Consider the following 21,860-nt stretch of genomic DNA (forward strand, 5'->3'; position numbering starts at 1 on the left):
TGTGACATCACAAATAGTTTGGAGCCAATCCTGGTCCATTATTCAATATATACAAGTGTGATGTGGAAACTTGAAGCCTCCAATGCACAAACACTGAGAATGAACTTTACAGTGAAGTAGGAGACATCTTGTGTCCAGCAGGAAAACTTTTGAAATGAAATATATTTGCATATTCATAGATTTTTAGTGAGAGAGAAGGATTTGCAAGGATTTTAAAATGGTAATTATACATGTTTCATGGAAAAACCATATCGTGCACACACTATTGTTCCAAGCAGAGTATTTTTTACATGTCTTAATACATGTCTGGAGGGGATTTTTAAGTAAAGGATCTGAATTCTTCTTCCACCACTGCTGGTTGTGCAGTGCAGTGTAAAGCTTGACTGATGTTGCACCTCGGTTGCCGATGGATTATTATCCAGCTCTGGTGTGTCAGAAATATGAGAAAGTCCTATGGAATAAAAAAAAAAAACAGCAAATTAACGATTACAAGTCCATTTTGTAAATTTCTCCACGAAGAGACAATGATAACCTACAGTAAGCCTTTCCCACATACTGCACGTAGAAGCTCTGTAGGAGCCCGTGAACACACCGTCGCAGTCTGATTGTACAAATTCCTTGTCTCCTACCACAGATTAAACTATAAATCTCTTCTCCTACCTCTGAATGAACTAGAAATCCCGTGTCTCGTACCTCTGGTAGAACTACAAATCCTCTGCCTCCCATCTCTGATTGAACTACAAGTCCCTTGTCTCCTATCTCTCCGGTCGTCAGGCTGGGTAGTGTGTGCTTTTGAACGTCAGGGCGAGCGGGAGTGTGTCACTCGACTGGATTCAACAAGCACAGAAGTGTTGTGGTAATGGTGATTTTAATTCCTGTTGGGAGCAGACTAAATCATGGATCCGCTTATAGACACTGTAGTAACGAACTTTACCGAGAACCGGTGAGGTCAGGCTGAGTGCAGCGCCGGTAACGTTAGTCAGCGGTTTTCAGATGGCCGTGGAGAGGCCGAGCCATGCTCTCTGCTAGCTAGTTTAATAACGTACATTTCCCAGCTTGTAAACTCATAACCACCAGACTAGGTTTGTTAAGTGTCTAGTAAACGTAACGGTACATGATATGCTACTGACCCGACAGTCGTCTTCACTAGTCAGATATCAAACTGTTTGTGTTAGCATAACGTTAGCAGCATTCAGCTAACTCAAGCCCACGGGGCTGCAGAGAAAATCTACCCCAAAACAACTTTCTATCGTGATGATTGTAGACCGTGAAGTCGGTGTGTACGAATAAAAACGCCTGCCTTGCCATACTTTTTTGAGACTTAGTTAATTGAACAACGAATTAAAGCTTCTGACTTCAACCAAATGAAGCTGTGGTGAATATGTGCTCATATTCACCACAGCTTCAGCTACATGAGCACAATATGTGCTCATACTCCCCACATAACACTATTACAGTGTCTACAGAGGATTCATGATTTGTCTCTAACCTAGATGAAATCTCTACAGTCTGTACTGTTCAGCGTACAAAGAGACATGTTTGAATCAGTAAATTGAATTTTAGCTATATTGTAATGTCGTACAGTAGATCTGAATACAATTTTTGGGTGGATTTTCCCTCAGCGAAACAGCACTGTCAGCTGTTTTGTGTAGTAGAAAGGTGGACCAAGCTTTTCAGAAAGAAACGTGGTGGTTAAAACCTGAACTGTTCGTACATTACTGCATGTTTTAGAGTTTAAATGCCTTCTATAAGGAGGCAGTGTGTGGTTCTTATTTGGTAATAAGTACTAGTTCTTGTCACAGGACAGAATTGGTAGCAAGCACTATCATTATTATGAAGCAGAATAAAAAGTTAATTGTGTTTGTCCCCCAGGTGTTCCCATGGCGACAGACATTGTTGCACAGTTGGCTGACTCTCTGGCCAAGACTGGAGTAGAAGATGGAGAGCTTAGCTACAAAGGCCAGGGAAGAAAGCTGGATGATGCCCAATCAGGTGAGTGTCAGCTGTCACTGTGCACCAACAAACCTCATGTCCAGTGAGGCTTGATTTGGTAAAACACACTTCAGTCTTGGCTGTAATGTTTTTTCATGCTTGCGTCCTAATTTGAATCACCATCCTATTCTAATCTCCCCTGTCTCTACCTCAACCTTTAACTTTTTCCCCTTTTCCCCGTCTTCAGTGGAGGAGATAGTGAAGGACATCCAGGACTTTGAGGGTTTACAGGCTCTGAGGTTGGAGGGAAACACTGTAGGTGTGGCAGCAGCACAGGCCATCGCCAAAGCCCTAGAGACAAAGAGCGAATTCAAGGTTTGGACTTTTTACTCTTCACTCTTTTTATCATTCCTGTTTGGATCTTAAAGTCAAATTCATCACTTTTATGATACTGTAGTGTTGACTTTGTTTTGATTTTTCATTTCAGCTCTAACATATTGTACAGTAGGCTTAACATGATTATGGTCAGTAGTTAATTAGTTGTCTTTTATGGAACATATTGGAGATTTTTATTCTGTCTCTTTCAGCGCTGTTACTGGAGTGACATGTTCACAGGCCGCCTGCGCTCTGAGATCCCTCCTGCTCTGGTAATGCACCAGCTCCTCTACATTACTGTCCATGCAAAAACAAGTTTAGGCTTCCAGTCACAACTCGTTGAAATGCTGCACACATTTTTTGATGTTGTTGCTGTAACACAGCTGTAACTCATAGTTCGTGTTGTCTTTATTTTGAACTTCTTTGTTTGGATTTATTTTCAGTAAAATCTAATTTCAACATCTTTCGACACTTTCACAGAGAGGACACTTCTTTACTTATTCTTATTTCATTTTTCTCTTTCTGTCTTTGTGAAGAATTCACTGGGTGACGCTCTGATGCTGGCGGGCGCCAAGCTGACCGTTCTAGACCTCAGTGACAACGCCTTTGGACCAGATGGGGTGAAAGGCATCGAGAGGTTGCTGAAGAGCAATGCTTGCTACACATTGCAGGAGCTGCGGCTCAACAACTGTGGCATGGGCATCGGAGGTGGGAAAGTAAGTCGTGAGAACGTCTTTTTAAGATTGATGATGTTTAAATGAATGTCGTCAGAGTGTAACTCATCTGTTTATGAACTCCTCAGATCTTGGCTGCTGCATTGACCGATTGCCATAAAAAGTCTAGTGCAGACGGCGCCCCCCTCAGCCTGAAGGTGTTTGTTGCAGGGAGGAACCGACTGGAGAACGATGGAGCTACTGCCCTCGCACAAGCCTTCCAGGTAGAAGACTGACTCCTCCCTGAGCTTTGAACACTCTACTTGTAGACTTGCAGAGTGCTCTGTGGAAACATAGCAGCATAGTGTACTCTGATGATAAAGGCCACATTGTCACATTTTGCATTTTGGTTCCATCACAACAGTTGTTGAGCAAACAACTTTCAACCACTGTGACAGATTTGACTACAGCTCGCCTTACTGGAGTATGTCGCATCGTTAATTTCAAACACTGATCTCAGAACAGTTTATATGAATGTAGTTATGTTGTCAGAGAGTCTTTTAACTACTTGACCTGATAATTTCACTGTTCTTCAAAGCTGTCAAAATCTGTTATTGCAAATAAACTGCTGCTGTCCTCTGTGTAGAGGTGCAGTGTGGCTGTGTAGGCAGAGTAATTTGTATCTTACAACTATTAATTGTGTTCCCAGTTGATGGGCAGCCTGGAGGAGGTTCATATGCCCCAGAATGGCATCAATCATCCCGGTGTGACAGCCCTGGCCACGGCAATGCAGCACAACCCAAACCTCCGCATCCTCAACCTCAACGACAACACCTTCACTGAGAAGGGGGCTACCGCCATGGCTCAGGTATGGTGACATCAGAGATCTGCATGGTGACTTTTGGCTTGTTGGTAGATTGCTGACAATGAAAAAGCTCATGGTTGAAATTTTTTTTTATTTTTTATTTTTGGCCACTTGAGGGCAGAAGAACTCCACAACAAACTGAAAAACGTAGACTGTAATAACATTACCACCTTTTTATAATCCCACAGACTCAGAGCAACATTGGTATTCATTTGGACTTGTGTTTCTGGCTGCCTGATAAACATGAGATCAATATTCACTCTCCTTTAGCTCTAATCAAATAATGATAACGAGTATTGGGGCTCTTTCACAGGCCCTGAAACACCTACGCAGCATCCAGGTGATAAACTTTGGGGACTGCCTGGTGCGGCCAGCTGGAGCCACAGCTATTGCAAAAACTGTTTCAGAGGGACTACCAATCCTGAAGGTGAGTGAGTAGAGGAGACAGATTTTAAGATATGTGTTGATGCCAGAATGTGATCCATGTAATGAACCAATCTGAATGGAAATAAGTAGAAAGACACACACGCACACTCCTTTGGACTTCGATCATTTCTCTCTCTCTCTCTCTCTCGCTCGATCTCTCTCTCTCTCCTTATCCTTTCTCTCAGTTTTTGTTTGACTTTTTCTCCCTCCTGATCAAATATCCCGTTATGTTTAACAGGAGCTCAATCTGTCATTCGGTGAGATTACAGAGGAAGCTGCTCTGGCTGTGGCACAAGCGGTGAAGGACAAAGACCAGCTGGAGAAACTGGACCTAAATGGTACAAACCCACAATTAGCTGTCATCCTTTCTCAAAGTACAAGTCTGAGGAGATGCCTTTTTTTTAAAAATTTGTTTTATTTGGTTCCCCTCACTACACTGCATAAATGTTCTCTTTGGTTTGCAGGTAACTGTCTGGGAGAAGATGGCTGCAAAGCTCTGAAAGACGCCCTGGAAGGCATCAACAAGGCCGAGCTTCTAGGATCACTCAGGTAATCACGTTGAACTTTAGCTCTTGCTGGGTCTTAAAGACAGTCTGTCTATCTTTTCATCGTGTTCAGAGTTGTGTGCACCTGGAACCTATCCCAGCATGCATTTGGTGAGAAGCAGGACAGCCTGCTAGTCTATGATGAATCACCAGTTCACCTGATCTCTGTGTGTGTGTGTTTATGTATTTGTGTGTGTGTTTGGACTGTGAGAGAACAATTGACCTTACTGATGCAAATTCAGTCCAGGTTTATATAGTTATTACACAAATACGCAGTGAACATTCTTAACATAGAGAGGTAATTTACTTGCTTGTGGCCAGTCTAAATCTCATCTGTACTATTTTTATACCTGCTCTTCTGTTCGATACATACACTTTGCGTCTGGTGCATCACATCTGCACCTGAAAAACTGCCCACCAGTGACTTCTTTTTTATTTTGCTGAATATCACAATCATTTGAAAAGATGCATCTCATCCCAGGAAAAAGACAAAACTTCACTAACGAGCTGTATTTTGATTCGCCTCAGTGACGATGAAGGTGAACCAGAAGACGATGACGAGGACGACGATGAGGAAGAGGATGATGATGATGAGGAGGTAGATGAGGAGGAGGTAGAGGAAGAAGAGGAAGAAGAGGAGGAAGAGGAAAGCAGCAACAAGGTCAGATAAACATGTGATAAAAACCAGACCACTCATAATTCTGCCTAATGGGCAAAAAAAAAAGTGTATCATTAGTTACCTGCACGCACATGAGTTAAGTTTAAGCAAGTTTGATGCTGCAGCTGCATGACATCCATCTTTAAAACGCCTCATGTGACCAAAGGTTGGCTTTTGTCAACTTCTAAAAGAGCAAAAAATATATAAAATTAGCATCCTAACATCTCTCCTCTCCCCTTCCCTTTGCAGTTGTCCACTCCTGTATCAGCACCCCGGCCGCCGGATGTCTCCTCCTTCCTCAGCTTTCCATCTCCAGACAAACTGCTCAAACTGGGGGCCAAGAGAGCGTTGCTGATCGAGCAGCAGGTAACCACAGGGATGACTCCACGAAAACAACTTTAGTTTTCACCCTCACACCTACATCGATCTGTTTATGAGATCTACTAAAGGCGAAAAGAAATGCCTTCGTATATAGTAAAGGATTTTAGAATTTATACTTGATGTAAATAAACACATTATCGTCATTAAATCAGTAAATAAATCTTTCTTCCTTCCTTTCTCTGTGACTAGGTGGATGTGACAGATGCTGCAAAAACAGCTGAAGCCTTCCTCAAGATTGCATCAGTGTACAAGGAGGAGAATAATGATGTTAAGAATGCAGTGTTGGACAGTATCGGTGAGACACTTTGAATAGTACATGCTTTCTATTCATTATTTTATTTTTTGTTGACAGTGTTAGAATATCAACTCATCTCAATATCATCAATATCAACTTTGTTGATTTTTCCTTCACAGATGCTCTTCTGAAGAAAGCTTTCTCCACTCCTTCCTTCCAAGGCTACAGCTTTGTATCATCTTTGTTAGTGCTGCTCGGACTTCTTAAGGTAATCTGCACATGTTCATCAAAGTTAGACTAAGATACAGTAATACGTCTTCCTTCGATGTCACTGTCTGATGCCTTTTTGTTACCTTTCTTTTCTCTGCATTTCTCACATGGGTCTTTTCCCTACATTTTGCATTTTCTTTCCTCTGGTCCTGTCTCCTGCGTCTCAGAGTGAGGACAAGGTGAAGCCCGTGCTCGTGGTTCCCGGCCACCTCCAGGCCTTGGAGCACGTCGTACGACAGGACTACTTCCCCAAAGAGAGTGTGGCTGTGCTGGAGGCCTTCATGTCCCGGTAAGGACGTGACAGAATGAGCCAATCAGCAGGCAGCCTCCAGGTACAAAACATCGTACCATACAATCAGGAATAAAGCACATACACTAATGTTTTTGCACTTGGTGCGTGTAATAACGGTGGTATACACACTCTGGTGGTTGCTTACTTTGGTGTTGGAATGGGTAAACAGACAGTACTGGTTAGTGAGATCAATTCATTGCCAGTTTGGTTTTTCAAGGATTTTGTTGGCAGTAAGAAAAATGGACGAATAATACAATGTATTTTAAAAATCTGAAGTTGTGTGTCTATATGTATCTATATTGACGTTGTCTATCATTCACAGAAACAACAAGGCCCTGGACTCATGTTACAATGCCAGAAACAACCTCCAGTCAACACTGCAGAGAGTCAGGTCTGAGAGCTGAGGACTGTGGATACACACACACACACATACAGACTGAATCTTGACTGATGGACCTTTTGGAAAACAGCACACATGGGCCCTCATTTGAAGCAAATGGAGCAGAGCAGCACTTGAAAAGAACAGAACACACAGTCAGGTGCACCCCGCTGTGTCACCGCTGACTTCTTCACAAGTTCAGCGACACACCTTATTCTGGACTCTGGATGGATTTGAATGCTTTGTTTTGAAGTAGATTATGCTCTTATGGTGTGGACTAACTGAGTAGCTTCATGTACACTCGTATAACTACAGGACAGCACTGACGACTTTGTTCCTCACCTTCGTTGTAAGGAACGCCTTCATTCCCCACATAACCTAAAATGTGTGTGTTGTCTGTGACTGAAGCACAGATTACACTCTGATGCAGATTAGATGAAATCATGTCAGTGTTTCCTCTGATCAGGACTGATTTGGGCTCGATGCATCAGCTATTGTACATTTTCTATTTCATATTTACCTTTTACTATTCAGCTGTTTTATATTAAATGTTTATTAAATTCATGAATATGGTCAAATATGTTATTAAAATATCTATTGACTGGTAAATATTATGAAATTAGGACTGTAAAGTACAGTAGAACAGTTAAAAGGGATGAAATGTATTTTCTGCTGTTAACGAGACACAAACCGCAGATTTTTTGGGTTTGCGTTGCAAAAATAAAGATAATTTGAGTGTTGGATGTCTTCTGCAATCTTTGCATATTATACATGTTCATTTTTATTTACTTCTGTAACGTGCAACTTCTGGTGGAGATGGTGCATTTGAATCAGCAGAGTGGGTTTATGGATGAATTAAACTCTGATACTGAGGTCAAATAAGTAAAAAGCCCGGATGCCACTGATAAATCCTTAATTCAACATTGCATTTTTTTATGGTATCAATGTAACAAACAAAGAATAGTCAGTTAATCATATCTACAAATGCAATCATTGTGGCCAACAAATACAGTTCTTGCTTCCGGTGTTTCAGCCTCTAACTGGACAGAAAATGTAATGCCAAGGTGTTAATTTGCAGTGAGGGGGCGCAGGGATCAGGGGTCACTGCAAAAGAATTTACCAAAGCCTTGTTTGTTAGCCTGCTGGACCCCAGACTCAAGTGCTGGACACACTCCGAGTGAAAGATAACTGAAGCAAACCAGCGGATTCACTTATAATCCTTTTTTTTTTTTTTTTAATTTATGTCAGTGATTCTTTGTGAAGGTAAGCCAACTTTTTTCTTCAGTGAGTTTGGTTTTAAAGTCTGTCCTCCAGTTCAGACTTCTGTTGTGGTTGTAATGCAGATTTGAAATATTAAGTATTAAGTAAATGCAGTATTTGAAGAACCAACAGTACTATGTTTTTAAATATTTTTCCTTTTTTTTCTTTTAGAAATAAACATCACAGAAGCAATGTTTAAATTAAAAAACTAAATTTTTTTTTTAAATAAACTAAAAATTAGTTCATGGCAAATTAGAAATAATGAAATAGTATTATTATTGATTATTTTTTAAATCAGGTGCATCATCGGAAAGATACAGTTCCATTCAGCAGCTTCATATGTTAATTGTAATGAATTATTTGTATTTATAGGTAGTAAATAATCACATGTAATTTGAACATCATAGCATCCATTATAAAAAATTGTTTTAAGGCTGTTTAGTTCTTTAAGCAGCCAACTTCAGTGGAAATGTTTCCACAGCATGTTTGATTTTTTTGATGTCATGTTTCTAACCCATGTTTTACTGGCACAGATGAATTTCTTCTCTGCTGTGGTCTTACTGGTGAGTTCAACAGTAAGCTTTCTGGTGGAAGCAGGAAAATGTCCCAGAGTGTGCAGCTGTGACAGCACCAAACTCACGGTAGCCTGCGTTGGCAAGAACCTAACGGAGGTTCCCCCGACTATAGATGAGGTGAGAAATTCAAAGGTGTAGTGCCTCTCTTTCACTTCACACAACTGTTTGAGGAAGGAAACTTTCAATAGCAGCTGCAGATTACTTGGTGCATTTCAGGCATTTTTGTATTTGAATCTCTATCCACCCAAAAGGAATTTTGTAAATGTGCACTCACTATTTAGGACGTCCTGCATGCCATTCAAACTGCTGTACAGCTATAGAAGCAAGTAGAAGTTATGTGTCTTGCTCAAGCGATCTGCAGCAATAGTTAATGGGAAAACAAAGACTGGTGCATATTCATGTAACTTATAGCTTTGCCATAATTGAAAGAGGTGAATACTTTCTATAGGCACTGTTCTAGGCTTTCTCATCAATTGTATCTCTGATCATATATATCATTATCAGAGATACAGTTCTTATTTCAGTCCTGTCCTTTAATTGTGCTTCACCTCTGCCTCAGATGTATCATCCGTTCTATTTAATCACTCTCACAGATTACGGTGAAACTCGACCTGAAGAATAACAACCTGCAGGTGCTGCCCAGGGGGGCATTTGTGCTCACACCTTACCTCACCCACCTCAACTTGCAGCGCTGCAACATCATCAGGGTGAAGGAGGGTGCTTTCCGGATGCTGGGTCGTGTGGTCTCCCTAAACCTGGCCCACAACAAAATTGACATCCTTTACCAGGTAAGAGGAAGGGGCAAATGTTTCATGTTTGCTCAAAATAAATATTATTTTCTTCTTAATTTCTAATCCCTCTCTCTGACTGTTGCAGGAGTCCTTTGACGGCCTCTCCTCCTTGAAGGAGCTGCATCTGGATCATAACCGTGTGGAGGAGATCCAGCCTGGAGCCTTCACACAGCTTGGCTTCCTCAACATGCTGGCCCTCACCCACAACCAGCTGGTTTACATCCCCAACATGGCCTTCCAGGTATTCAGACTCATTTATAAGCACACACATATTCACAAACACAGACACAATAAGCTGCTACACACTCTTCACAATGAATGATTATTTTTGGCAATAGGATCCCACAACAGTCTGACTTCTCCTCCAGGGCCTGCAAAACATCAAGTGGCTTCGTCTTAGCCATAACTCCCTTAACAACTTGGCACCCGAGGCATTCGCTGGCCTGTTCACCCTCAACCGACTCAGCCTGGACCACAATGAGCTGCAGTTCTTCCCCACTCAGACCATGACCAGGTAGGACAATCTGAAGGATTATTATGGGCATTATACAAGTGTTATTTTAATATTCTAATGGAAAACAGTGCTCCCAACTTCTCAGCAGTGTCACCATAGGAACAAATGACACAGCTTTTTGCTACTGACAGAAAATTGCAACTGTCCACCCTGTTTATACAACACTTATTGCATGTCTGAGATGAAGGATCACTCTGTTGCTTCTTGAGTTTTTTTTCCCATTCCAAGATATTTTTGCAGTATTTTCTGGTCTGAATTGTGGAGCTAAGGTTGGAGAGTGTTGTTAAGCCCTCTGTGGCAATTTTGTAATTTTGGACAATATAAATAAAAGTGATGAATATCATTTTTATAAGTAAAGAGGTGGTGGACTGTCCATTCGTCTTTCATGTCATCCAATACCGGATAAATCCACTAGGGGGCAGAAATGACCTATGAGTGCCTATTATTGACTCCCCAACCTCCTCTACAAGATGGGGCATCATGAGTAGGTAATAATGCGGGCGTTGCCTTAAAGGATAAGTCTGGTAATATTCTATATTTTTCTTATTGTCAACAAATCTCATGAAAAGACCAAAACCAGCAAAGAACTGATTCTACTAACAAGTATTATGTGTGTATCTAGCCTCATATATATGATTCCTCTGTGCCATAGAGCTCCACTCTTATCCAAAAATGATTAAAAACACATCAATGAGCCACAACGTTATACTGAGGGTAATGTTCCTTCATTACCATGAACACTGTAGTTCATTTTGACTCAATTCCATACACCATCCTGCTGCTGTAAATACTCACTGGAGCACCAAATCCGCAGCTGAAAATAAACCCCAAAAAATACACACATACACACATTTAATAAAAAACTACAGTTCCCAGCTGTCTTAGGAAACTATTTATCCTTTTTTTTAAGGAATAAAAGTATATATTTGTGACCTGTTTCACAGATATCTGTCATTCAACTTTTTACTTTTCTCTCTTTACCTTGTAAAGACTCCGTGAGGTCACGCGCCTGGACATGAGTTATAACCCCATGATCTACCTCGGGGAAGAATCAGTCTCCATGGCAAAGCTGACACACCTCTACCTCAACCACATGTCCCTTCAGGACCTGTCAGACCAGGCTCTGTCCCGCGCTCCGCTCCTCTCCCACTTGGACCTCAGCCACAATCAGCTTCGTTACCTGGAGCCTCTCTCAGGCCCCAAAGAGCTGACCAGCCTCAACCTGACGGGTACAATTGTGTTATGATGTTTTTTTCTTTTAAGTGACTCTTGTGATTTTAAATGAGAGTTTTGAAAGTGATGTCATCTTTAACAAATGTTGACCATCACTATTCTTGAAGGAAACCCCATCTACTGTAACTGCTACATGCGGCCCCTGAGGGAGTGGGCACGTAACGGTGGCGTGAAGCTGCTTGGAGCCTGTGCTGGACCTCCTCACCTTTCAGATGAGCCGCTGCAGGCAGTCGCTCCTCTGGATCTGCGCTGCCGCAGCAGGGGGGAGACACTGAAGGATGAATTTGAGGAGGACAATGAGAGCACAGGAAGCCCCCTGCCCACAGTCAAGCCCAAGCAGAAAGTCAAGTGTCCAGTTAACTGTGACTGTGATGTGAGTTTGGTTTATTTTTGTTTGTGTGAAGACAGTTCTGGGGGCAGAAACGATATTTCACTTGTATGGAGCAGATTTTGTGCATTTCCACTCATATTAAATAACAGACCATCTCCAACATTTGTTACTTTTCTGTAACACAGCAACAGAAGGAAACTGTTAATTGATGTTACATGGTATATACAGTGTGTGCTAAAAGTCAGATACTAGAATAACTGGATTGTTAACATTATAGGGTTCTAAATGTATGGAGACAAAAGGATCACTACATTTATCTAACAGATATAGTTACTTTTCAAGATTCAAGATGTCACACACATACACACAACTTATAAAACATGGTGCAATGTGATTAATTAAACTGCTCAACAGTGTAAAGCAGTTCAAATTATATCCACCTTGACCAACTATGAATGCTGCCTACATGTTACTGAACCAATTAACAAAGTTAAATAAACCTGAATTTATAATAATATAGCACGTTCTGTATAATGAGTCAGTTTACTTTTAATACTACTTTTTAAAAAAGAAATGACACAGTCTTCTTCTTAAAAATGAAAAGTTAAATTCATAATTAATAAAACTACCATTGCTCGATTAAATACACTCAGGGGTTTTGCTGTTGCAGCTCTACTTGGTCTGGTATGACCAGTATCTTAAGGTTGCTAATATTAGCTAATGGTAGTAAACCTTATATAGTTATTACTGTGTAACTGACATTATGAAGAGAGTTTGCTGACTTTGACTCATCTCCTCTTGTGCTACTGTTACACTACATTTTAGCGTTTACACTTTAAAGTCCACTTTAAGTATATTTTACTAATAATATTTCCAGCTCTTTTGCTTAAGCAAGTTTTTGAATATTATATATAAGTATTATAAATTATATAAGTATTTTACATTGTGGTATTGCTACTTTTTTTTGAAGAAAAAGACCTAAATACTCCACTGCTGTTTATAAGTCCCATTATGTTGAATTGTTATAATGTTCCATTCTGATTTGACCCTCCCAGATTGAAGCCCAGCATGCCACATGTGAGGGTCGGGGTCACACCAAAGTACCACGAGGCTTCCCCACCAAGACACAGCTGCTTGACCTCCGTAGCAACCACTTCCACTACCTTCCTGCCAACAGCTTCCCAGGCACCAGCCAAGTGGTTTCTCTTCACCTGGAATTCTGCAAAATCCATGAGATCGAAGGCGGTGCCTTCCGGGGAATGAAAAACCTATTTTATTTGTATCTTTCTGACAATGACCTCACATCCTTGGACCCTGAAGCCTTTGCAGGAGCCCCCGAGCTCACTTACCTTCACCTGGAAGGGAACCGGCTGGCACAGTTCCCTGGATCAGGTCAGTGGCCAGTCAAGTCAAATCTGGTTGTATATGAATTAAAATTACAGGAATATACATGGTCCATATGGATAAGAACATGTATTAGAATCACAGGAAACTGACACACAGATATTTTCTGTCTCTTTGTGTCTCTCCTGTAGCTCTAGCACTCCTACCAAGTCTGTTAATGTTACACCTGGAGCAAAATACCATCTCAAAACTAGAGCCCACTGGTTTGCTGTCCTCAGTAACCCCTAAACTAATGGAGCTTTACTTGACCAATAACACCATAACTGCTATTGCCAAGGGGGCTCTGGACTCTGCTTTCCTAGGCACACTTCACCTGGATTCAAATCAGCTAACGGAGGTGCCGACCCATGCTCTGTCTGCGGCCCCTAATCTGGAGGAGCTCAAACTGTCTCACAACTCAATTCGCTGGGTGGGACCAAATGCGTTCCAGCCCCTATCCCAGAGTCTGAAGAGGCTTTATATGAACCAGATGGGCATGGAGAAAGTAGGAAAAACCCTGTTCAACCTAACAGAAGAGCATTTCCCATTTCATGTGTCCTTTGCATCATGTTTATATTTTCTCTTGTGTTCCTCCTTTCACTGCCTCTCCATTTCTTCTCCATGTAATTTCTGGTGTAAAAATATTAAAATACAGAGCATTGTAACACAATTATGCCTCTAGTTTAGGCATGACTATGTGAAATTAAGTATTGGATTAATATTATTCATGATATTGAGGCCATAACCATGTCAACAGCTCAAAAAGCAGAACATATTGCTGATCAACTTTTAAAATTGTACCACCATCCAGATGTCCAAGGATGCTCTGGCAGGGCTGGGCCCAGGGCTGAGGGCTCTGACTATGAGAGGAAACCAGCTGGAGGAGCTTCCTGACCTGAGCCCACTCACCGGCTTGGAGGTGGTCGACCTGCAGGATAACCCCCTGCTGTGTGACTGTCCTCTGATGCCACTACGCAGGTCAGTACAAATTTTCCCTGGAATTAGGGTTTTGGAAATCATTTGGCAGAGAAAATTTGCCAGACATAACCTTTTTGGAAATAACTTTCTCAGGTGGATGGAGAATGTGAGCTTGGAAGTGATCGCTACCTGTGGAAACCCTCCTGAGCTCAGAGGTCAGAAGGTCAGAGACATCCATGTCTTCAAGTCCTGCCCTGAAAGCAGCTCACGTCCAGACGAAAAGGTTGCTGTGGCCCCCACACGTCCAAAAGTGAAGAACTCTAAACTCAGCCTCTCGAAGGTTCCCGGACTCAAGGCTAAACCTGCAAAGCCCAAAGCTAATCAGCCCAAACCAACCAAGAATCGGCCTCAGAGGAAACCTGCGGCATCAACAGTGACAAAAAAGAAGAAGACACTGTAATAAGTCATTATAACAAATTGGATGTAGTCAGTTTCTAGTTTTTTGCAATTAGCCTGGGCATCATGTTAATGGATTTGTTATTGCGGTGTGACAGCTGAGTGTAAAGAGGCTTTTTTGCTGTGCAAGATTACAACTGTGTGGGATTTACATGCTCCCTTTGCTGTCCAAGCATAATAAACACAGCAAGAAAGGAGAAACAAAAGACAGAAGCAACCCGAGTACCCAACCAATTCCCTTCCCAATCCTGTAGGAGGTGTACATGTTACATTGGTAAGATTAGTTTTACACATGGTGACCATGACCACATCTTCAACACACGGTCAAGATAGTCTCATTTAACATTTAGTTCAAACTGCCAAAGCCATCTCAGGAAAAACTACAATAGTCTACACTGCTGGTCACAATCAGCTGCCTAGTCCTCTACTACCCCTCAGCTGAAATGTGGCTGTACGACCTAAATTCAATTTCCTTTAAAGTCCCCCTCTACTCAAAAATGTTTTTCTTCATGTTCCTACAATTGGATGTTTGACCTTCACTGTGCAGAATGATGTATATAGAGTCTGACACTAGAAGACTGTTTTCACATTCATCTACTGAAAGTGGAAAGTTTCTCTGCTCACTGAAAATCTGATTTCAAGTGGTGGACCTATGAGCATAATTTTTGACATCACAAATAGCTTTGATCCAATCCTGGTCCAGTATGCAATTTACACAATTGTGATGTGGAAACTTGAAGCCTCCAGTGCACAAACATTGAGAATGAACTTTACAGTGAAGTAGGAGACATCTTGTGTTCAGCAGTTAAACTTTTAAAATAAACACAATTTGCATATCAATTGATTCTGGACTTTTAATGAGGGAGAAGGAATAGATGCCATTTTAAGGATTTTAAAGTGGTAAATTTTGTTGTTGTTGTTGTAGAAAAAGCATATCAGACACATTTTTGTTCAAAGCTGAGTATTTTTATATGTCTTAAAGGCATACTACGCAGGATTTTCCTTAAAAAAATACGTATAGACGCATACAAAAATAACTTGCATGTCTAGAGAACATCTTTATGAGTCGTAAATACATATAGCTATTCCCAACAATATAAAACTAAAGTGTAAAGATCACAAATCAGTGGTTCCATGGTGTAATGGTTAGCACTCTGGACTCTGAATCCAGCGATCCGAGTTCAAATCTCGGTGGAACCTAACCTTTTATGCTTTACACACCTCATATGCGGCTGAAATTATAAATACTTAATTAACGTTAAGCAACGTGACATAGTATAACCAAACCCCTCTCCAGAGTGAGTATATTGTGTCACAAACTGCTACAATCGACTAAAGCGCTGGGGTGACGGAAATGTCTGCTTTGCTTCCGGGGCGGTCACGCAGAACTTCTTCGTTCAAGATGGCAGCAGCTATGGATGTAGATACACCGAGCGGCACAAACAGTGGAGCGAGCAAGAAGCGGTTTGAAGTAAAGAAGGTATGGAAACATACAGTAACTCGGCGTTGAGTTGTGAAGAAACTGTACAATCTGTCAGCAGTCCTAAATGACAGCTAACACAGCTCACTGCCATTAGCATGCTAACGCTAACTCACTCGTTATCGTTAGGATAGTAAGCTAGCTAGCTAGCTAGCTAGCTGTTAGCCTGCCTCAAACTGGGCATGAATGTGCACTTCTCTTTTTTTTGTTACCGTTAAAGATTTAATAACCAGAACTTATAGCGATGAATAGCCAACCTCCCCTAACTAACCAGAGTGTAGCTACGTTAATCAACAAATCAGAAAAGCAATTTTAACGGTAAACCAAGCGTTAACATTAATTTAACAGCCAAGCTCTCGGTGAGCTAACGTTAAATTAGCCTAGCTTAGCCGCCTTTCCTGAGGCTGATAGCTCCCACAAGGAGTCAAAACCTGAAGTTATAACATATACAGTATATACACCGTTTCCCTCCGTAGTATATCTATGATCCACCCCAAAAGTAATGTGAGTCAACCTATAACAAATTATGATTGAACTTCGTGCTTACTTACTAACGAACGGCAACGTTACTGACGTTAACAAAACATTTTGATAATCCCAGATTAAAGGATAACGTTAACTTCATCAATTATATATCGCACATATTTATATTTCGTAGTGGTATAAAAATAATATATCAGTTGGAACAGTATGACAATGTCAGTAATTTCACTATCAGTGTTGGCACAGTGTCTTAGACCCTGAAATTTAACCTAAAATTTATATACTTACAATTATGATACATCTTCAAATCTGTATCTTCTGGTTAAAAAGCTACTAGCAAAATAATTGTCAAAATAGAAGGTGAAATCAAGAATCAGTGATATCCACATCACTGTTTTTTGTTTGTTTGTTTTTTTGTAACGTCCTCTGTAAGTAGTAGTAGACATCATGTCAAATAGTCAAGCTTTGTTTTGAGTCAAATCCTTCTACAGTTTCCACTTCATGCATTTTGTTTTCTAAATCCTCTAAAAAAAAAAGTTAAAATCTCCGTATTTTGTTTACAAATTCCCAAATAAGAATTTATTGTTTAGATGGTGATGTTAATCTCTAAAGCTGTTGTATGCTGTGCATGAAAATATTTTCTTAAATATGACATTTATATATACCTTTTTCCCACCAGTGGAATGCTGTGGCGCTGTGGGCCTGGGACATCGTGGTGGATAATTGTGCAATCTGTCGGAATCACATCATGGATCTCTGTAAGTTCACTTTCACACAGTTTAGGACTCAACACTGCTTTCATAATAGACTATGTGAACTCTTAATGATTTGGTCAGGAGCAGCTTCTGTGAAACTTCACATCAACAAACTGTATGCTGTTCCTCTCAGTGGTAGGGAGGATACGACAGTATGGTAGATGTTAAAGAACTCCTTTTGAATGTGATAGTCACAACAGCTGAGATACAGTTATAATCTCAAAGGTAACACCTGTACTCTGTAAAGGATGTGATTTCAACTATAGTGAAGTACACTAATTAAAGGTGAATTTACCAACTTTAAAGTGTACAGGCACATAAAAATGTTCTTAGTTTATTTACAGTAAGTGGAGTAACAGCCGTAACTTGGTTATCCTGTCTATTAAAGGAATAAATCATTTGACCAGGTTGAGCTTTCATGAGTTGTGAAGCTGTAAATGACATTCATCAGACATGTCTGTTTGTGAAACAGTACTTATGACACATTTCTCCTTCCTCCATCAGGTATAGAGTGCCAGGCCAACCAAGCTTCTGCAACCTCTGAGGAGTGCACTGTAGCCTGGGGTGTCTGCAATGTGAGTTTCCATCAACTGAAATACATTGAGTGGGCTGAAATAACATCTTATGGTTGTTGTTTTTTTTTACCTCAAGTACAAAATAGTCTAGCAATAAAAGCTTTTCACAAGGTCTGTGGTTTATCCCCAGTAACTCGTTACTGGAAAAGCAAAAAAATGCAACTTTAATGTTGTAAGCATCACAAACACAAATTTCAGTCACTTCCATCATAGTGAAGCAGTGTCAGAAATCTCAAATCATTTGTGAATAAAACCAAAATTACCTGCATTATACAACAGAGGGAAAAAGTAACCTGTAACAACACCCAACAGTGATGTCACAGTGTCCTGTAGTACACTCATGTCACTGCAGCAAGGTGAGAAGTTAAAGGAAAGTTCCAGTTTATTTGAACCTGATGTATTTCCCATAGTTGTGACTCTGTGTCCTGCTAACTTTGCTCTCTGCAGCTCCTTTATTGAGATTTGGATTGAGATTTGGGCCAACGAGGCCTTGCGTATAATGAGCAGCATTATGGCTAATTGTATAGGGAACTACATCCGGCTGCCGGCTAACCAGACCACCCATATATTCATCTGCGTGTGCCGGTTTACTTACATATATATATATGAGGCTGACTTTCACTGCACTTAGACTGCAAGGAAACTAAAAAAAACTAAGTGCAATGATGGATTATCCCGTGGACTATTATGAGGATGATCATGAGTCATTTCACTTTGACTGGCCAGCTGTGTCTATTTGAGCCAGATTATACAGAGAGGAGATAAAACAAATGAAAAAGGAAGAATGAAGAATGGAGGCAGAAAGGCAACAGAACCATCAGGAAAGTCAACGTACAGTAACAGTTACCTCAGAGAAACTGCTGGTGTTCCTGCAGTACTGCTCTCCTGACGAGCGAAGAGGAAAACTTTTTCTGCAGTCAGACCTGTTGCTGCCAGACTTGGAAAATCTAGAAGAGTCCACGGATTAGAGTTATCCCAGCTGTGTAACTACTACACAAGGATTTACAGTGTTTATCAACATAGTCGTCCTGGAGACTGTTTCACAAAATCAACTGGAAGAAAAGAACAAGGCCGTCTGGGTTAAATGTTCTGCTCCACACAGTAAGAAAAATATGATTTCAACACGTAACTGTGAGGAATTAAAGTATGTGTGTCTTTATCATCTAGCGGTACTCCGTGAAAACTGCACAGTGCGGATCTTGTCATTTGATCCTTGCCATTTGGAAACTTGCAGCCATGAACCATTTTATTTCATCTACTAAGTTACTACTTCTCTAGCATGAACAGACACTGAGCTACAACCTCAGACGTAAAGAAACTGACGTGCAAACTGTCCCGGATGTGGTTCACTATGCAGTCAGCCATAATGCTGCTACAGGCGGCTAGTTCCTGTGTTTACTTTCATTCAGACTCTCAAACTTTTGAAACAATTCATGTAAAAATCCTGTTTATTTCAAAAGCAGTTGGAGGCTGATGGACGTTGCCTCAATAACCGTCATTACACACGAGGCCTCATTCACCTGAATCTCAATCTGAATCTCAATAACAGAGCTGCAGAGAGCAAAGTTAGCAGAACATAGAGTCACAACTGCCACATTTGTGGGAAATACATCAGGTTCAAATAAACGGGAATTTCCTTTAAAACACTGGAGGTCAGCAAAAATAAGATTTGCACTGGAGGTTAATTTATTCTTAAATAAATTGCATTTGTTACCAATAAGAAAAGTCAGCATCTTCCTTCAAAGAATTGGGTAGTATTTGACATATCAGCCATCTTGGAAGCATTAAAACTTTTCAGGAATGTCTCAGTTAATATGCAAATTTATGCAAATCTCATAGAAATACAGGAAACGGCATTAAAGTGTATATATATGCTAACAGTATGTTTAGCATAAATAGTTTTTGAGTTACTGGAGAGCAAAAAAGGCAAAGAAGAGCAAGTAGACCTGATTTTCTCCTGTACTTATAACCATTGCTGATGTAAACAAAACTTCAGTAGAATTGTAAAAATAAAGAATTATACAACTAATCATGTAAGTTTTTTATTGGGGACATTTTTTATGTGGCGAAAATAAAAACAGTTAAAATGGACTGTTGCCCTAATCTGGTTATGCTGAGATATATGCTGCATGTATGTAAATATCTTTCTGCCCTGTTTGTCTTCCACAGCATGCGTTCCATTTCCACTGTATTTCTCGTTGGCTGAAAACCAGACAGGTGTGCCCTCTAGACAACAGGGAGTGGGAGTTTCAGAAGTGAGTATCTTAAATTGTAGAGTGACAGTGTACTTTGGTTGTTCACTAGTAGCCTCAGACAGTGAAAAGTTATGAATATTTCCTGAACTGAACAGCTGTATTGACGGTGTGTCCTCTCTCTCTCTCTCTCTCTCTGTTATGTTTTCACAGATACGGACACTAGTTGGAATATTATTGACCTCTTTCTTGGCTTAAGCGTCACCCTCACTGCTTCTCTTTACCCTCCTGCTTGTAATCCTAGTTATTTACTCCTACGTCTTTGTTTTGGTATGTTGTAAGTACACAAATAAACACAAATGTTGTGACAAAAAAGATATATTTTTTAGGAGTTTCGGAAGGTTCAGTGTGCTGTATCCTATTCAATAAAAATGGCTCAACATTTGCAAAGACTCACCTTCACAACTATGACTTAGTTAACATTTAAACTACATTTGGATGGACACTGAAACTGAAAAGCTGTTTTCAGTAACAGGAATTTCCTTGTTCAGATCAGCTCTGATGCTGTGATTCAGAGCCGGTGAGATCCAGGGCTGAGCGTGTGTTACAGAGCAGTAATCCTCTGGCTGAGAGACAGATGCCCCGGGCGGATTAAGTGGCCTGGTGACCCACTCTTCCCTCTGGGCCTGATTTATATTACTGCACCTGTAGAGACTTGCACTGTATACTCAATTTCTGTTAAAAACAAATAAGGAACTAACAGTGTTGTTATTCACTAAAAGACAGCGAGGAACAGTTGGTTACTTAAATATGAGAACTAGGACTGAAGCTAACAACAATTTGTATTATTAGTTAATCCATCCATTTTTTCTTTTTTTAATGAAGTCTATAACTATATAAGTCTTTAAGTCTATATGTCAAAACATCTTAGAAAAAAACATCATACATTTCCAATGTGATGTTTTTAAGTTGCTTGTTTTTTCTGACCAACAGTCCAAAAGATATTCAAATAACATTAATAAAACAGAGAAAAGCAGTTAGTCCTCACATTTGTGAAATTTGGAACCTGTGAATGTTTGACATTTTTGTTAAATTACTGTAAAAATAACAGATTACAAAAAATACTACTAACAATCAATCTGACTAATTGTTAATGAGAAAGTTTCTTCTAATGAGGATACATGAGAGGCTGAAACTCAAAACACATCAATTCACACCAAATACACCACAACTTTACTGTGGATTTAAACTCAGAAGATCAGAGAGAGTTGAGTAAAGATCCTCCTGGATGGTAAGTGACAAAAAAAACTCAATGAAAGCCTCTGAATTATTAAACACCAGTGGTGGGCAAACAGTGGCCAGTGGTCCAAATCTGGCCTTCCAGCAAAAGTATTTGGCACCCTGATGAAAGCCTAAGTTATTACTTTTATAATTTACATCAAAACTTTTACATTTGTTTTCACAAATCTACTGTAGATAATGATAAATACAAGGCTCCTGTAAATCCCAATTAATAAAACCTTGTTCTAACACTGCCCCCGCACCAGGAGAGGCATTAAAATCACGGCTCATTGTGCCGTTTTAATTCTACAATTTCAGTCTGTTGGACCAGAACGGATCTGTTCTTCAAACACAAAGCTGGCAGTCTGACAGAAATGGTGTGTTCAAGCCTTTTTTAAGGCAACAGAACTTTCAATCAACTATTAATGAAACAGGCCACTGTTAATCGTGTGCGGATAACCAAAGAAGTACGTCTCTAATCATAGTGCATCACAGAACATTACATTCACATCTGAGTCATTTTTAGCCAACTCGGTATTAAAGTAAGCTGTTAGTCCTCACTAATGGGAAACCTGACATGTACCTTCAGATACAATCCTAAACAGTGTTATAAATCTATATA

At 40.3% G+C, this 21,860-nt stretch overlaps 3 protein-coding genes and 1 non-coding gene across 5 annotated transcripts; all 4 read left to right on the forward strand.

Moving 5' to 3' along the window:
• The first annotated feature begins 728 nt into the window (after positions 1–728).
• On the forward strand, positions 729–7,751 carry rangap1a (RAN GTPase activating protein 1a). 2 transcript variants are annotated; one of them, XM_044330690.1, is made up of 16 exons: positions 729–856; positions 1,873–1,992; positions 2,180–2,307; positions 2,520–2,579; positions 2,844–3,023; positions 3,110–3,244; positions 3,670–3,828; positions 4,139–4,252; positions 4,490–4,589; positions 4,716–4,800; positions 5,325–5,457; positions 5,704–5,820; positions 6,025–6,130; positions 6,250–6,338; positions 6,508–6,629; positions 6,955–7,751. In XM_044330690.1, exons 2-16 carry the CDS (start codon positions 1,881–1,883, stop codon positions 7,034–7,036), a joined length of 1,722 nt encoding a protein of 573 aa, XP_044186625.1. In that variant the 5' UTR covers positions 729–856; positions 1,873–1,880; the 3' UTR covers positions 7,037–7,751. The 2 variants fall into 2 exon arrangements, with proteins under 2 accessions (XP_044186625.1, XP_044186626.1); XM_044330691.1 differs by having other exon boundaries at positions 732–856; positions 6,508–6,672.
• Positions 7,752–9,525: 1,774 nt separating this feature from the next.
• chadla (chondroadherin-like a) lies at positions 9,526–15,013 on the forward strand. Its single transcript, XM_044331348.1, has 9 exons — positions 9,526–9,634; positions 9,723–9,878; positions 10,006–10,151; positions 11,142–11,380; positions 11,492–11,757; positions 12,771–13,107; positions 13,251–13,603; positions 13,910–14,076; positions 14,170–15,013. Exons 1-9 carry the CDS (start codon positions 9,575–9,577, stop codon positions 14,474–14,476), a joined length of 2,031 nt encoding a protein of 676 aa, XP_044187283.1. The 5' UTR covers positions 9,526–9,574; the 3' UTR covers positions 14,477–15,013.
• Positions 15,014–15,600: 587 nt separating this feature from the next.
• Positions 15,601–15,672, forward strand: trnaq-cug. The gene has a single exon. It is a non-coding gene; the product is annotated as a tRNA-Gln (tRNA).
• Positions 15,673–15,807: 135 nt separating this feature from the next.
• rbx1 (ring-box 1, E3 ubiquitin protein ligase) lies at positions 15,808–20,402 on the forward strand. The gene is made up of 5 exons (XM_044331350.1): positions 15,808–15,952; positions 17,115–17,193; positions 17,695–17,765; positions 19,935–20,020; positions 20,171–20,402. Exons 1-5 carry the CDS (start codon positions 15,827–15,829, stop codon positions 20,181–20,183), a joined length of 375 nt encoding a protein of 124 aa, XP_044187285.1. The 5' UTR covers positions 15,808–15,826; the 3' UTR covers positions 20,184–20,402.
• Positions 20,403–21,860: the final 1,458 nt, after the last annotated feature.

Source organism: Thunnus albacares, chromosome 17, assembly GCF_914725855.1.
Source record: "Thunnus albacares chromosome 17, fThuAlb1.1, whole genome shotgun sequence".
NCBI classification, from domain to species: domain Eukaryota; kingdom Metazoa; phylum Chordata; class Actinopteri; order Scombriformes; family Scombridae; genus Thunnus; species Thunnus albacares.